Here is an 18,347-nt window from a genome sequence, read left to right as displayed (position 1 = left end):
CTGTTCCCTCAACACTACCTGCCCCTCCACCAATCTTTGTATCATCTGAAAACTTGGCAACAAATCCATCTATTCCATCATCTAAGTCATTGATATACAGCATAAAAAGGAGCGGTACTAACACCGATCCCTGCGGAACACCACTGGTCACTGACAGCCAACCAGAAAAAGAGCCTTTTATTCCCACTTTCTGCCTCCTACCAATCAGCCAATGCTCTAACCACGCCAGTAATTTTCCTGTAATACCATGGGCTCTTAACTTGGTAAGCAGCCTCATGTGTGGCACCTTGTCAAAGGTCTTCTGAAAGTAGCAATATACAACATCCACTGCAATCTCTTTCTCTATCCTACTTGTAATCTCCTCAAAGAATTCCAGCAGGTTCATCAGGCAGGGTTCTCCCTTAAGGAATCCATGCTGACTTTGTCCTATCTTGTCTTGTGTCACCAGGTATTCCATAACCTTATCCTTAACAATTGACTTCAACATTTTTCCAACCATTGAGGTCAGGCTAACTGGTCTATAATTTCCTTTCTGCTGCCTTCCTCCTTTCTTAAAGAGTGAAAACTCCCTCTTTGACTTAGTTGATAGTGAAGTAGGGTACAAAGAGATTTTGATCAGTCAGGAAGAGGAGTTGAGAAATGACAAATGAATTTCAACTTAGTTAAGTGTAAGGTGATGCATTTTGGATATTCAAACCAGTGTAAGACTTGTACAGTGAGCGCCTGGGCACTGACAAATGTTGTGCAACATGGGGTCCTAGGACTACAGATGCATAGTTCACTGAAAATAGCCATACAAGTAGACAGTGTGGTGAAGAAGGCGGTTAGCATGCTATCCTTCATCAGTCGGGACATTGAGTTTAGGAGTTGGAACATTTTGTTGCAATTATACAGGTTGTTGGTGAGACTGCAGTTAGAGTATTGTGTACAATTTTGGTCACCCTGTTATAGGAAAGACATTGTCAAGCTGGAGAGAGTGCAAGAGAGATTTATGCTGTCTGGACTGGAGAGCCTGAGTTTTAGGGAGAGATTGGTCACACTAGATATTTATTCCTTGGATCACACAGATATTTATAAAATCTTGTGAGGTATGGATAAGTTGGATGACCATAGTCTTTTTCCCATGGGTCATGGCATCCAGAACTGGAGGGCATAGATACAGGAGGGGACAGATTTAAAAGAAACTCAAGAGGTAACCCCTTTACACACAGGGTATTGAGTACCTAGAATGAGCTGCCAGGAAGTGGCTGAGGCAGGTACCTTTGCAACATTTAAGAATGTTACACGGAGATCAAGGCTCGGTGAGTTATGGGCAAAACACAGGCAACTGAGACTAGCGGGGAGGGTGCTGCGGTTGGCACTGGGCCTGTTTCGTTGCTGTATTAATCTGACTTTGTGAATAATCAGTTGATCCCAGAAGACCATCACAACACAGGAGGGAGGACAGTGTGAGGTGTGATGAGTGGGGGAACTCATTGTGTCAGCAGTCAGGCAGCATCTGTGGAGGCAGAAGGGTGGTCGATGTTATGGACCTTCTCCTGGTTGACGGACTATTTCCCTCCGGTGATGGTGGCAAGTCGCTGAATTGGTTGAGCAGTTTGTTGCATGAGGAGGTTACTCTGTGTGGGAGCTGGGGTAACTTTCAGGGGCTGGAGTGAAAGTCCACCAGGGGTTTCTACTGGTGTGGGTTATGGAAGGTGGCACTGACCTTATGTTCTGCGGTTGGGTGATGTCAGGGTCAGTCACAGTGTACACGGTCAGCACCCTGTCTTCCCTCATCCCCTCGGGCACATGCAGCACGCGGGGGTCTTCCTCAAAGCGGGGGGCTTCATTCACATCAGTGAGTATGATGGTGACTTGAGCAGTGGAGAGGAGAGAGTTTCGAGCCGCAGGACTCAGCGGTGCCCAGTTCCATGCCTCCACTGTCAGCATGTGTCTGTCTGTTGTTTCATAGTCCAGCCTCTGACACAGGACACAGAGAACAACAGAGTCAGCCTCTCCGTCAGTCCATACTGGACTTTCTCATCCACATTCCTCACCCCACCCACTCTCACTTCTCCAACCCTAATCACAACACATTAAACTCACTCACCACCCACACTCCACACTCCTGCAGAGCCAGTCCAGCAGCCCATCTCTCCAACCCTGTCCTCAACCGGTCACCCTCCAAACCAGTCAGTCCCAGAATGCATACTCCCCCACCCAGCACTCCCTATCCACCCATTCCCCTACTGCACCCTTCCCACCCTCACACACTCTCCTGCGGAAGTATATTCAAAACTTTGAGTTTTTATATATTTAATCTTGTAATGTAACAAAATGGAACCTGTAAAATCCCACAGTGCTCTGTTATATGTTGGTATGCTACAGGAGCCATGTAATGTCCTTGATTATTGTTCACTGTGTAATTAAGGAGATGTTGATCTACTGCCAGCCTTGGGAAGTGCAGCTTATTGAAGCAGATGAGTGGTATGCAGAACAGATAAAAGCCAAAGCATAGCTGAAAACTTATACAGTATAAAAAAATAAAATTTTTTAAGTTGCAAATCCAAAGCAGCCTCCAGCCATTGAGGAGTGGAGTCGCTTCTCATTATTTCTAGCAATAAACATGTCTCTGAACAGATCCACTTGGTGTTTTTCAGTTTTTTGTTATAAGACCTTTGCCAGCTGGTGGCGTAATTGCATCAGTACTGGACTTCGAGGCAAGTAGTCCCGAGTTCGAATCCAGCCAGCTCCTTGCATGCTTTCCATCCATGCCGGGTTAAGTGTCAAGCTAGCAACTCAGCCTCGTAAAAAACAGACAAGATGTTAAAGAACAGGTTACCACCCAATGCACTGCAAGGCGTGGAAAGGAATAAGTAAGTTATAAGACCTAGAAAAAGATGCATGACAGAATCTGGAGGTTTCACTGAGATCACTGCAGTAGCAGTGTGGGAGAATCCTAGTGACTGGGCTGCCTGAGAGCCATTCCCTAGTAGTAGCGATCGCCAAAAATTAAGTGTCGTTTTGCTTCTAGAGATTTTCTCTCTCAGAATTGGATGTTAGGTCTCTGTTTCACTATCGCCCTCTACACTGTGGTCTACGTTATGGTCTTGAGTGGATTAGTTTCTCCAATGCATTTTGCACGATGACAGAAATGTTAAAAAGGAATGGCACAGTACAAAGGTTCAAGTGAAAGAGGTGAGCAAATGAATTGTATAATTCAGTGTACAAGGACCTTGCTGATTGTAGGGATGATTTACAGCAGACTGAAAAGCTTGAGCATGTAGGCATTAAGAAAGAGGATGTGCTGGAGCTTTTGGAAAGCATCAAGTTGGATAAGTCACCAGGACCGGACGAGATGTACCCCAGGCTACTGTGGGAGGGGAGGGAGGAGATTGCTGAGCCTCTGGCAATGATCTTTGTATCATCAATGAGGACAGGAGAGGTTCTGGAGGATTTGAGGGTTGCAGATGTTGTTCCCTTATTCAAGAAAGGGAGTAGAGATAGCCCAGGAAATTATAGACCAGTGAGTCTTACTTCAGTGGTTGGTAAGTTGATGGAAAAGATCCTGAGAGGCAGGATTTATGAACATTTGGAGAGGCATAATACGATTAGGAATAGTCAGCATGGCTTTGGCAAAGGCAGGTCATGCCTTAAGAGCCTGATTGATTTTTTAGAGGATGTGACTAGACACATTGATGAAGGTAGAGTCGTAGATGTAGTGTATATGGATTTCAGCAAGGCACTTGATAAGGTACCCCATGCAAGACTTATTGAGAAAGTAAGGAGGCATGGGATCCAAAGGGACATTGCTTTGGCTTGCACACCGAAGGCAAAGAGTGGTTGTGGACAGGTTATATTCTGCATGAGGTCAGTGACCAGTGGTGTGCCTCAGGAATCTGTTCTGGGACCCCTACTCTTTGTGATTTTTATAAATGACCTGGATGAAGAATTGGAGGGACAAGTTAGTAAATTTGCTGATGACACAAAGGTTGGGGGTGTTGTGGATAGTGTGGAGGGCTGTCAGAAGTTACAACGGGACATTCATAGAATGCAAAACTGGGCTGAGAATTGGCAGATGGAGTTCAACCCAGATAACTGTGAGGTAGTTCATTTTGGTAGATCAAATATGATGCAGAATATAGTATTAATGGTAAGACTCTTGGCAGTGTGGAGGGTCAGAAGGATCTTGGAGTCCGAGTCCATAGGACACTCAAAGCTGCTGCTCAGGTTGACTCTGTCGTTAAGGGTTGTACTCCAATCACAATATAATTTATTATTAACTTATCCTATTGAAAGAAATTTGCTTAAATTGAAAAGTCAGTTTTATGTGTTTGGAGATAAAAATAATAAGCTGTTAGCATCTCAATTAAAAGCAGCTAAAGCCAGAAGACAAATTTTGAAAATTCGTAAGGGAGATGGTAGTTTAGCATGTAATTATGAAGACATTAATAAAATTTTTCAAGACTTTTACATTGAACTTTATAAATCTCAGTTTCCAGCTGATCCTTCGAAAATGAATGCCTTTTTACAAAAGATCGATTTTCCTCGAATTGCTGTTGAAGATCAACAAACTCTTGGTGCTTTTATTCCTGAAAACGAAATTCAGAAAGCTATTTTTTCAATGCAATCTGGTAAAGCTCCTGGACTGGATGGTTATTCTATAGGATTTCATTAAAAAAAAATTGAAAAAAAAAGGATGTCCATTAAGTCCCTTGTTATTTAATTTGGTGCTGGAACCCTTGGATATTACACTTCGTGAAGCTAAAGATATCCATGGAATTTTCATAAGTGGGACGATTCATAAGATCTCCCTTTATGCTGATGATCTCTTAGTTTATATTTCAAATCCTGAAGAATCTATTCCTAGTTTATTGAAACCATTACAAGAATTTGGAAAGTTTTTGGGATATAAACTAAACCTTCATAAAAGTGAATTATGTTTGTATTTTCCCTAAATGATTCTGCTTCTATATATGATGGCATTCCTTTTAGAGTTACGGACTCTTTTAAATATTTAGGTATTATTATTACTAAAATTCATAAAGACCTTTATAAAGCTAATTTGGTTCCTTTAGTGGATTTTATAAAGCAAATATTTTGTAGATGGAATCCACTTACACTTTTGTTAGCCGGCCGAATTCATGCAGTTAAAATGATGATTTTACCAAAATTTTGATATGTATTTCAAAATATCCCTATTTTTTTAACTAAGAAGTTTTTTGATCAGGTTGACTCTATTACTTCATCTTTTGTTTGGAATAATAGAAGACCAAGAATTGGTAAATATTATTTACAAAAATTTAAAAAAGGATGGAGGTCTTGCTTTGCCTAATTTGAGAATGTACTATTGGGCTGTTAATATACGTTATATGTGTTTTTGGTTATATTGGGCTGTTAAAAATGAAAGACCACCTTGGGCTGATTTGTAATTGAAAGCTGTGAAACAGTTTCACTTAACCTCATTATTAGGAGCTTCCCTACTTGTACAACTGGCCAAAATTGCTAATTTAAATTTATATCCTGTAATTAAGCAGTCATTACAAATTTGGTTCCAGTTTCGTAATTTTTTTAATCTCAAAAAATTTTAACTTTTTAGTTTAATTTATCAAAATTATTTATTTAAACCTTCATTAAGTGTTCCTACCTTTCTTCTTTAGAGGAATAAAGGAGTTTATTCCTTCATGGATATGTTCCAAGATGGCTGATTGATGTCTTTTGAGAAATTAGTAACTAAATACTCTCTCTCTCTCGTATTCACATTTCCTGCAATATCTTCAGGTCAGACACTTCTTACAAGAATATTTAAGTAATTTTCCATATATACAGGATTCTGACCTGTTAGATATTATTTTAAAATGAACCCTTTAGTGAAAGGTTTTATTGGGAAAATTTATAATTTATTGTTACAACAGCACAATTACCCTTCACTTAAGATTAAGCAAGATTGGGAGAGAGAGCTTAATGTGACCCTGATAACAGTGGATTGGTTGCTGATTCTGAAGTTGGTTAACTCTTCTTCGATCTGTGGCAGCCACTCTTTAATTCAATTTAAAATTGTATATCAATTACTATTTGACAAAGGAGAGACTGTCTAAAACATTTCCTAATGTTGATAGTCAGTGTGATAGATGTAAAACCGAGACAGCTACATTGACACACATGTTTTGGTCATGTTCTATATTGAAACATTTTTGGAAATCTATTTTCTCTACAATTTCTAAAGTTTTAAAAATTAATCTACAACCTAATAGATTGACAGTTTTGTTTGGGATTATCCCTCAATATATTCATGGTATTTCTCTGTCTGACCAATATGTAATTGCATTCGTTACATTATTGGCCAGGAGAGCTATTTTATTGAAATGGAAAGACGCTTCTGCTCCCACTTTGATACAATGGTTCTCTCAGGTGATGCTATGTCTTAGTTTGGAGAAAATCAGAAGTCAAACTTTTGATCCTCAATTTGACTTTGAGAAAAGGTGGGGTTCATTTGCCCGTTACTATCATCTGATTTGAGTTAATTAATATGGTTTCCTTCTGATTTTTGTTTAAATGGATTTGAGTTGGCGGATTGATGTTTTTCTTTTATGGAAGCTTGTATGATGTATAGCTCCGGGGTTGTGCTCCCAATGGGTTTTTTTCCCAGTTTTTTTAAGTTAGTAGGATTTTTTTTCTTAGTTAGTAGAGGTTTTTTTTTCTTTCTTTCAAAAAATATTCTTTACACTTTATTTTTTCTTATTGTTATTGATATATTGCTTAGCTTTGTTAATCAGTCATTTGCTAATTTAATTCTTCATTGCACATATTGACATATTGACTTGATTACCTTATTGTATTCTTTGTTGATCTTTAATAATAATTAATAAAAAATATTTTAAAAATGGAAGAAAGCATACGGTGCATTGACCTTCATCAATTGTGGGATTGAGTTTAAGAGCTGAGAGGTACTGTTACAGCTCTGTAGGACCCTGGTCAGACCTCACTTCGAGTACTGTGCTCAGTTCTGGTCATCTCACTAGAGGAAGGATATGGAAACCATAGAAAGATTGCAGAGGAGATTTACAAGGATGTTGCCTGGATTGGGGAGCATGCCTTATGCAAATAGGTTGAGTGAACTTGAACAAACAACAGGAATTCTGCAGATGCTGGAAATTCAAGCAACATACATCAAAGTTGCTGGTGAACGCAGCAGGCCAAGCAGCATCTATAGGAAGAGGTGCTGTCGACGTTTCAGGCCGACGAAGGGTCTCGGCCTGAAACGTCGACTGCACCTCTTCCTATAGATGCTGCTTGGCCTGCTACGTTCACCAGCAACTTTGATGTGTATTGAGTGAACTTGGCCTTTTTTCCTTGGAGCAACAGAGGATGAGAGGTGACCTGATAGAGGTGTATAAGATGATGAGGGGCATTGATCATGTGGATAGTCAGAGGCTTTTTCCCAGAGATGAAATAGCTAGCTCAAGAGGGCACAGTTTTAAGGTGCTTGGTAGTAGGTACAGAGGAGATGTCAGAGGTAAGAGACTCCTGGACAGGTACATGGAGCTCAGAAAAATAGAGGGCTATGGGTAACCCTAGGTAATTTCTAAGGTAGGGACATGTTCGGTACAGCTTTGAGGGCTGAAGGGCCTGTACTGTGCTGTAGGTTTCCTATGTTTCTATGTAAAGGATACTTTGAGGGATTGACCCCACGTCTGGGACGCATAGCTCAAAGTCGGTAAAAGTTAAGGGTTAGTGTCAGGGACACTGGGAAGGGTTGATCCAGCATTTGGAAAGCACTAAATTATTGTTAGTCAAATAGCAGTAGTAATTGATTGCCTCTAAATCAACAAAAGTACATTAAAAATTACAATATTGGTTGAGTAACATTCCATAAGGTTTGAACTCTACAGGATTTTGTAGTGAGGCAGGAATAGACTGCACTGATTAAGGCCAATGGTAAATAAAGTGAAGGGTAAGTGAGTGATGGGTCAGAGTACATCATTCCCAGATCTAGTAAAAGGAACTCCTGCATTTGTATATGTTTAATAATTATGGGAGGAGGTCTGTGGAGGAATTACTCAGATGGGTAATGTGAACCAGAGATGCTGACAAGCCACTTCCCCCAGATGGGTCCTTTAATAGGGATAGAATTTAGTTGCTAAAGGCTGTATTGGAAAAGAGGGACCCATTTAGGAAAGGACATAGGCATGTGAGAAAGCCAGTGTTCAGAGATTGGGAAGAGTCAGAGAAGTAACATACAAAGAGTAAACAGTGCACTGTTATTGTGAGTCAGACAAAGGGACAGGTGCTCCTCTCCATTCCCTTTCTTCCACGACTTACTCTCCTCTTCTATCAGATTCCCCCTTCTCCAGCCCTCTATCTCTATCAGCCAACTCTTTACTTCACCCCTCCACCCTCCCAGTTTTACCAATCACCTACTACCTGGTATTTCTTCCTCTCCTCCCCCCACTCCCTCACCCTGAAGTAACAAAACGTCAGCAGGACCTTACTGATATTTCTGTTGTCAAAGCCGATTTCATTTCCTTTGCTGATTGCTCGGTTTCGCGTAACGATATGGGAAAACAGCGTGCAGGGCATGGATGAAATCTCTAAAGCAGAGATTGTACCGCGAAACATCAACAACTAAGGCCGTCCTTGTTGTTCCAGAAGCAAGCACCCCACGCAGTCGGCCCTGATGACACCTCCCGCTTCAGAGGATGCACGAGCATACCTGTCCATGGCTCCATCCGCCAAAAGGGTCGTAAGCACCACGATAGTGTGCCGATGGCCTCACTGTGATCCCAGGTAAACTGATACCGTGGATTGTCCAATGTGTTCACAAGTTCACACATGTGGGCAAGAGGGGAGTAACCCAAACTTGGTATGCCCTTTGAGTACCTCAAGTTGCAGAACAAATCTGTAGACAATGTATGATATGTGCCTTACAGAGTCTGGGAAAACTGGTACAAGTAACAGAGGCTCATACCTGCCATGAGATAGCCTTTGTATATTTACAGATGGACTTTACTGAATTACCTCCATGTGAAGGGTCTAAGTATGTGTCAGTCATTATTGATGTGTTTTCACGATGGGTTCCTTGTAGAAAGAATGATGCAGTTACAGTAGCAAAATGTTTGTTAAAGGAAATAATCCTCCCACAATGTGGGGTCCTGGGGAGACTTCCTCGTGACAATGGCATCCATTTTACTGGTGACATAATTAAAGAAGTATGCAAAGCCTTATAGGTGGATCAACATTTCCATTCTCAGTCAGTGGGCCAAGTGGAAAGGACACAGTATTAAGAATAAACTTAGCAGAATGTGTGAAGGAAGTGGACTAAAGTGGAAGCAGGTGCTACCATTCAAACCACTGGGGTGTCCCCACATGAAACCATAACATGACAGTCCCTGTGCCTGCCATCTGATGCACCACTGCGAACCAGACAAATGGACATCCACAACCTGGATGGGAGCATGTGGAATTCTTGCATCGCCTTGACACAAAGCATCACGGAATATCACGACAGTATTGGGTAAAAGAAGCCCAGCAACCAGCAGCGGACCTTAAATGCCAAGACGCTGAACCTGTAGGCTATGCCGTGCTGTAGGTGGTGTGGGCATTCTGACGAGAATACACATAAATTAAGATGTTTGCTGGCCTGGGATAGCACCAGTGGCATCAGCAGTAGGTCTGCCACCTGTCCTCAGGGGAGGGAGAGATAAGGAACAATGAAACAGCATTTGGAGATGTTAATGAAGGAGCCATCAGTCTGAGTATTGTCAAGAGCGGCTCCCCCTTTGAACCCTGAACTGTTTGAAGTGATGGACAGGCGATACCCCAGCAGGGGGATAAAAAGGGACAGGTTCGTTAAGGCAGGACACACACGACACCCGAGGTAACGAGACCCTGGAAGCGGTGCGCCTCTCACGAGTCGGTGGGAAGGACCGGACCTTAAACGCACAGGGTGGAAAGGTACGATCAGCGGGAACCCGGTGTGTGTCCACCCTTGCTTGGGTGCCAGGTTCACTGCAGAGGATAGACCGCATCTGGAGGAGGGGTCACAGTCGGTGACCCCAGGTGACATCACAAAGGACCCGCCCGAAAGCTGCTTGTGAGCAATATCTCCGGTCTGTGAGTGGAAGCCGTTCTGAATGATCAGTCATTCTCGTTCTCTCTCTCTCTCCCCACGTTGTCCATCGCCATGGCAACGATTACTGCGAACTGAACTAAATTGGACTGAACTTTGTGTCACTTTGAAATTGGTCATTTACCCATAGACAACGATAGAGCTTGATTGATGCTGTTATCCTAATTCTGTGCACATGTGTGTTTATCATTGCTGAACTGTTGCATTTATTATCCTTTCGATTACTGTGTTGCTTGTTTCTTTAATAAAACTTTCTTAGTTCTAGTAATCCAGACTCCAACTGAGTGATCCATTTCTGCTGGTTTGGCAACCCAGTTACGGGGTACGTAACAGCATTTAGAAGAAAGAACTGTTTGGAACCTCAGTTTGAAGTACCATTTCAGGTATTGCTGGTCGCTGATACAGCCATCAAGGTAAGAGAAAAGGCTACGTGGATTCATGCCTCTCACTGTAAGAAGATGGCCAATGATGGAAGGAAAACCACTGAGAGTCCAAATGCTGATGGTTGGATTAGCTTGTGTCCTGTCCCCAAAAGATGTGACTGCCATGAACACTCAAGCTGCTGGGTTTGAATGGCTGTCCTAGCACATTTAGAGATGGGAGTGCCCCTTTTACCCATCAATGCCCTTCAATGAGACAGAGATGAACTGTTACTTCTGGGGCAGGAGGGACTTGTACAATAGGGTTTCACTTGAATCCGAGGGGGACCAATATCCCCGTAGGCAGTTTTCCCAGAGCTGTTGGGACTGGATTCAACTGCTATGACAGGAGGATGGGAACCAGGATGATAGAGCTTAGGATGAGCCAGCAGGTTTACAAGTAGATGATGGGTGTCATATGAATGTAAGGAGAGACAAGCCAATGATTGGATACAAATACAGACAGTGCAAAGACTTAAATTGTACCACAGAGTCAAAATTCAAAAGGGCAAAGAATGCAGGATTGAAGATGCTGTATTCAAATGCACGGAGCATGGATCAAGGTGGATGAACTCATGACTCAACTAGAGATTGGTCGGTATGGCTTTGTAGGCATCACTGAGTCGTGGCTGAAAGAAGGTCATCCTTGGGTGCTTAATATCAAAGAATATACTTTGTATCTAAAGGACAGGCAGGAAGGCATGGGCGGTGGTGTGGCTCTCTTGGTAACAGATGGAGAGAGGGATTGGGAAAATCATGTTGGTGTCAGATCGCAAAAGGGGGAATGTGTTGAATGCCTATGAGGTAGCTTTTAGAGCAGCCAACTCAGGAAAAGGTTATCTTAGATTGGGGCTTGTATAATAATCCAGATTTTGATAGGGAGCTTAACGTAAAGGTACCCTCAGGAGATAGTGATCAGAATATGATTGAATTCATGCCACAATTTGAAAGGGAGAAGCATAAGTCAGGGATACGTAGTGCTGAGGAAGCAATGCCATTGCAGCAGGACTTAGACAAATGGGCAAAAAAGTGGCAGATGGACTGCAGTGTTGGGAAATGCACGATAATGCATTTTGGTAAAAGGAACAAAAGTGCAGACTATTATCTAAATGGGGAGAAAATTCAAACACCAGAGGTGGAAAGGGACTTAGGAGTCCTTGTGCAAGACTCCCAGAAGGTTATTTGTAGGTTGAGTCTGTGGTAAAGAAGGCAAATGTGATGTTGACATCCTTTTCAAGGGGAATAGAATATAAAAACAAGGAGATAATGCCGAGCCTTTATGAAACACTAGTCAGGCTCCACTTGAAGTATTGTCAACAGTTTTGGGACCCATGTCTCAGAAGGGGTTTGTTGTCATTAGAGAGAGTCCAGAGGAGGTTTACGAGGATGATTCCAGAAAAGAAGGGGTTAACATCTGAGGAGCATTTGGCAACTTCGGGTCTGGAATTTAGAAGAAAGCTGGGGGGGGGGGGGGGCGGGAAGAAGATCTCATTGAAACCTACCAAATGTTGAAAGGACTAGATAGGGTGGATGTGGAGAGGATATTTCCTATGGTGGGTGTATCCAGAACTAGAGGGTATAGCCTCAAAATTGAGGGGTGACCCTTTAGAACAGGTAAGGGGGATTTCTTTTTAGCCAGAGGGTAGTGAATCTGTGGAATTCTCTGCCACAGATAGTTGTGGAGGCCAAGTCTGTGGGTATATGTAAAGCAAAAATTGATAGTTTCCTGATTGGTCGGAGCATCAAGGTTATGGCAAGAAGGGGCGGAGTGGATTAGCCATGACGGATTAGCAGAGCAGACTTGATGAGCTGAATGACCTAATTCTGCTATGCTTTATGGTCTTATGTCTTACTTTAATAGGTCAAATTCCTCAGCCCAAGATGTGTTTCATTTCCATTATAACTCAGAATGACACTTGGGACTCAGAAACATAGACATTGCCCTCCCCTTATAGGTATAGCCATAATGTCATTTGGGGATGATAGGGATATTAATTTGGAAACAGCGAGTGTTCAGAGGATGGTATACCCCCATAATAATAGGCATCCGTTAAGTCTCGTGAAACCATGGATTTGTGCCTTGGAAGGTTTCCAGGCCACGGGCCTGGGCAAGGTTGTATGGAAGACCGGCAGTTGCCTGTGCTGCAAGTCTCCCCTCTCCACGCCACCAATGTTGTCCAAGGGAAGGGCACTAGGGCCGATACAGCTTGGCACTGGTGTCGTAGATCAATGTGTAGTTAAGTACCTTGCTCAAGGACACAACACGCTGCTTCAGCTGAGGCTCAAACTAGCGACCTTCAGATCATTAGACCGATACCTTAACCACTTGGCCACGCGCCAACACAATATTGTATACCCCCATACAACAATGCTAACCCAGGATTAAAAGGATTTAGTGTTGTTCCAGGAAACATTTGCCTAGAGAACCAACAAAGCAGCACAGGAACTAATTAACATGGTATCAACATTGGAAAAGTTAGCAAATGAAAACAGAGTAAAGTTTTGGGCAATACTCTTTTCCACAGATGCTGCCTGGCCTGTTGAGTTCCTCCAGCATTTTGTGTATGTTACTCAGATTTCCAGCAACTGCAGATTTTCTCTTGTTTGTAAATGAAACCATCTATACTCTCGATCAACTCAATAAGCAATGTCTAAGTTGTTGGCAGAATTGGTGGCAGTCGTATAGAGCCAGTGCAAATCCAAATAGCTTCGGACTTTGTTTTATCTGAAAAAGGAAGCACGTGTGCCCTGATTGGACAAGAATGTTGCACTTATTAGATAAATCAGGAGAATATAACTCTCTTGACAGATCACATCTGAGAGGCCACAAGGAGGATTAAGGAAGCAGGAGACTAGATCCGCAATTATAAACCCACAGGAAGCTTGTCGCCACTTGGAATGTTGGGAGGATTGTGGACTACTGCTCTGCATTATGCAGAGATTATTGATATTACAATATTGTCAGTCATCCTCTGCAATTTCTGTGCGAGGTATTTGGATCAGGAAGAAGACAGTATTAGAAAATGGGTACCTGTTGGTCCGGAATAGGATAAGGACATTTTGCTTGACTAAGGTTCTAAGATTGTATAATTATATGAATGTCTGAAATCACTTTGATTACTGTATTCTAAAACAGAAGCTTATTAAATTTTGGGGTTGTCATGTATTGACAAAAAGGAAGAAATGTGAAAATATATTTGAAACTTCGAAATGTTTATGTTTTTAATTTTGTAATGTTATAAAATGGAACCTGTAAAACCCCATAGTGCTTTGCTACATGCTGGTACATAGCAGGAGCCATGTAATGTCCTTGACCATTGTTAATTGTGTAACTAATCTACTGCCGACCTTGGGAAGTGCAGCTTATTGAAGCAGAGGAGCTGCCTGCAGAACAGATAACAGCCAAAGCAAAGCCTGAAAACTTGTATACAAAAACAAACTTTGTAAGCTGCAAATCAGAAGCTGCCTTCAGCCATTGAGGAGTGGAGATGCTTCTCATTATTGCTATAAATAAACATGTCTCTGAACAGATCCACTCTGTGCTTTTCAGTTCTTAGTTATAAGACCTAGCAAAAAGTATACAACACTCCCTGCCCTTCCCCATCCATACACACTCCCCCACACCCTACATTGCACCCTTCCCACTGTCCCCTACTCATCACATCCCATACTGCTCTCTGCACCCTTCCCCACTGACATCTCACCACTAGCAATTTGACCTTTGATCTAAATCCAGAGGGAAATTGACCCACATCTGGAGAACCTAAATTTTGAACCCGTCTTTTATTTTTGGGCAATTTCAGTTGGATCAACATGTGTCAAAAGGGCCGAACACTATAGCTGGTGAGCATGGGTGCAGCACTCCCCAAAACCACCTACCCAAAGTCTCAATGCTAGACAACTTGTGACTGGCTGTTTCCATTACCTTTTCCACCAACAGGATGCCTGTGTTGGTGTTGGGCTGGGTGAGGATACTGAACAGCCCCTGGACATTGCCCTGCGTGATGGTATAGTTCACTCTCCAGTTGGGGGTCCCAGGCTGGTCCCTGTCCTCCACTGTCAGCTCCGCAATCTCCACTCCCATCACATCCTCCGGCACTTCCACAGTGAACTGCGAGGGTGAAAACATCACAGTCAGCAGCCGCCCTGATGAGATTTTGCATTGAGGGCGCGGGTCTGCAAAGAGTGGCTCTGAACATGAGATACTGCAGATACCAGAAATATGGAAAACACATAGCAAATGCTGGAGGAACTCAGCAGGTCAGGCAGCATCGACGGAAATGAATAAACAGTTGATGTTTCGGGCCGAGACTGACTGGGAAGGAAGGGGACAGAAGCCTTAACAATGGGGGGGGGGTGGGGAGTACAATCTCACAGGTGATAGGTGAGACCAAGCGAGGGGAAAGGTGGGTGGGGAGTAGGGGGAATGAAGTACGGAGCTGGGAGGTGACTGGTGGAAAAGATAAAGGGTGAAGAAGAAGGTGGACCATGGGAGAAAAGGAAGGAGGAAGGCACCAAAGGGAAGTGACTCCAGCTGTGGGCTGTAGAGTGGGGTTGGGTGAACGTGGGCTGCGGAGAGAAGGGAAGGAGTGAGCAGGAAGCCAGAATAAGGAGCAGAAAAGAGAGAAGGGGGAAGGGGTAGAAATTACCAGGAGTTAGAGAAATCAAAGTTTATGCCATCAAGTCGGAGGATAGACAGATACAATATTAGATGTTGCTTCTGCAGTCTGAGTGTGGCCTCATCATAGCAGCAGAGGACCGCCACGCCAGATTGGGAATGGGAAACTGAACTGAAGTGGGTGGCCAGGAGGAAATCCTACCTTTTGTGGCAGATAGTGAAGGTGCTTGACAGCATCTCTGGAGGGGAATAAGCAGCCAGCGATGTTACGGGCCAAGACCCTGCCGAAAACTGCTGAAAGAACTCAGGTCATGACATTGACTGTTCCCCACCATTGAAGCTGCCTGATCTGCTGAGATCCCCAGCATTTTCTGTGTGTTGTTCCAAACACCGTGGCTGCCGGGGACAGGGATCACTCTGTCTGAAGGTGAGATGGCAGCATACCTATAGCCCAGTCCCACGACTGGTCCGGCACCAGTCTCCTGGGACTAGACCCAGAGAAGGAACAAGGGCTGGACATTGGATTGAAGCTTTTTCAAGGAGACCCAGCCACATAAACTTAGACAGACCCAGTGTCCCTATGGATTTACTGGGTCAGACCCAGCCATCCCTGGGCACTGACTGGGTCAAGGTTCAGGCCCTGTAGTTAAGCTAGCACTGTGAGATTTGTTAGGATCAGCACCCAGCATGGGGCCCAGTGATGATGCCAAGCGCCTCAGACAGTCCAGAGCATCCGGGAGCACCATCCTGTTCCAAACCCAGCCTGATCACATCCTGGAAGAGTTGACTTCCACCTTGACTTTCACAGTGATTCTGCCCAAATTTCTGAATGATCACCACAGCGACAGACACTAATTCCACCAACCTCAGTCTGGGTGAACTCTGGGGGGTTGTCGTTGACATCGTCGATGAAGATTGAGGCTGTAGCTGTGGTGGAGAGTCCTTCACCAGCCAGGTCTGCCACTTGCAGAGTCAGGTTATACACTGAAATGTTCTGCAGACACAGAAACAACATTCTCTGAACTGTCCAAAGATCATGGACCTGCAATGTTAACTTAGACTCTCTCTCCAGAGATGCTGCCTGACCCACTTACTGAATGTGCCCGTCATTTTCCTGATGTTATTACAGGAACAGGCCGAGAGACTGCAAGAGCTGAAAAACCCAATAGACCCGATGGGCCCCTAGATAATAATATCTGCCCACCATCTTCTCCCCATTCCACCCCTGGAAACCCCTAGTTCCATCTCTTCAAACTCCAAACTCCCAGTATCTGTTAACTCTCCAGTTCTCTTCTTGCCTGACTCCCTGATCCCACCTCTCTCATACTAATGATCTTTCCTCTCCGACCTCCCTGTTCCTGCCTCTTGAGCTCCCCATTTCCCATCTCCAAACATGCCATTTCCTGATCTTCCAACATCTCAATCCTATCCCTACAACCTCTCCAGCTTAAATTTCCCATTTAAGATGGCGCTGGTGACCTTCAGCAACTTCAGGCTGGTAGCTAATGAATCAAGGATGGCAACAAAATATTTTGTTAACACACTTTTTCTAGCAAATGTTCATCAGAAGTAATAGTCTGTAACTTCCCGTTGACCTTGGAGGCAGAACCGAGGAAAGGAAAGGCAGCGGGTCCGTTGCCGAAAGCATGAAAGAGTGTGAAAGGTCGGGCACAGGCTGAATCGAAGACGCAGGGCCCAGGTCCCAGAGTGTATCGACACGCGTGAACACAATGCTCGGATGGAGATTTACAGGCCGAATCGAGGTGGTGAAGTTCCCCGTATCCAAGTGGCAGAACCCGTTGTTTGGACAGAGATTTAAGCGCCAGGCCAGCCAGATTGAAAAGGTCAGGGTGTCAGGGCCTGAGGCGAGGTACAGGTCGGTTCAGTCTGCTGCTCGGAGCAGCAGAACCTCATGTTAACGGGGAGAGTTAACTGCCCAGCCAGATTGAAAAGGTCAGGGTGTCAGGGCCTGAGGCGAGGTATAGGGCAGTTCAGATCGTTGCTGCTCCACGGCGTTTACTTGGCTCTGTGCTGATCAAAGGGATGCTCTCTGCAGAATTTAGTTCAGAAACACTATTCACTTGCGGTTACTGTTTGCATGACGATTTTTTCTCATTGCATATTGGGTCTTCAACCGTCTTTTCTATGGGATATTTTACTCTTTTTTTAGGGATTCTTTTTAATGGGCATGATGTGGTTTTTATTCTCTGCACCTTGGGTGTTAGACGGTCTTAAATATAACTATATATGTAACACACACATACACACACACACACACACACACATGGGGATGATGTGGTTTTTATACTCTGCACCTTGGGTTTTAGAGAGTTTATATATAACTATATATGTAATATATACACACAGAGACACAGACCCACACACACACACACACACACACACAGACACACACAGACACACACACACACATAGATACACACACAGACACACAGACATACACACATACAATACACACAAACACAGAGACAGACACACACATACACAGACACAGAGACACACACACACACACACACACTCACACATACCCACAATACATACACACAGACACACAAACACACACACATACAATACACACAAACACAGAGACAGACACACACATACAATACACACACAGACAGACAGACAGACAGACACACACACACACACACACACTCACACTCACAGACACACACACACAAAATACATACGTATTTGGACATATATGGATTTTTTGGGTGTCTTTGTTTTGTGGCGGCCTGTTAGGAGACTAATCTCAAAAGTTGGATAATGCATAAAACGTTGATAATAAATGTACTTCGAACTTTGAGTTATCATCCCAGTTTCGTTGCTCAATACTTAAATTCACAAACTCCCTGGCCCTCTGCTCTACACAATCCATTTCTCTCAACTCACCAATCGCAGCATTTTAACTTCCCTGAATGGGTCTGTCCTTTTCCTCAATTCCTGTCTCTCCATATTGATTACAAGACAGAAGAGTACCCTTGGCCCATCGCGTCCATGTCAGCTCTCTACTTCCGTACCCCGCCATCGTCTCCCTCATCTTATCATCTATTCTGCACCCTGTATTTATCCAGTTCGCTCCTGGCCACAGAGGAAGCTGCCTCCAGCGCACCTTCAGACACTGACCACCCACTCCATGTTACTCTTCACTGTTCTTTTCTGTCAAAGTGAACAAATC

At 43.7% G+C, this 18,347-nt stretch overlaps 1 protein-coding gene across 1 annotated transcript in view; it reads right to left on the bottom strand.

Annotated features, from left to right (window-relative positions):
* Positions 1–18,347, bottom strand: part of cdh15 (cadherin 15, type 1, M-cadherin (myotubule)) — a 98,237-nt gene that overhangs the window by 22,081 nt on the left and 57,809 nt on the right. The window contains exons 6-8 of the mRNA XM_063067533.1: positions 16,014–16,142; positions 14,456–14,641; positions 1,709–1,962 (exon numbers count right to left, since the gene is read on the bottom strand). Of these exons, the coding sequence (XP_062923603.1) occupies positions 1,709–1,962; positions 14,456–14,641; positions 16,014–16,142 (569 nt within the window). The remainder of the gene's footprint in view (positions 1–1,708; positions 1,963–14,455; positions 14,642–16,013; positions 16,143–18,347) is intronic.

This window comes from Mobula hypostoma, chromosome 14 (genome assembly GCF_963921235.1).
Source record: "Mobula hypostoma chromosome 14, sMobHyp1.1, whole genome shotgun sequence".
Classification (NCBI taxonomy): Eukaryota; Metazoa; Chordata; class Chondrichthyes; order Myliobatiformes; family Myliobatidae; genus Mobula; species Mobula hypostoma.
The sequence above is the reverse complement of the archived record's forward strand: the minus strand, read 5'-3'. Positions and strand labels throughout refer to the sequence as shown.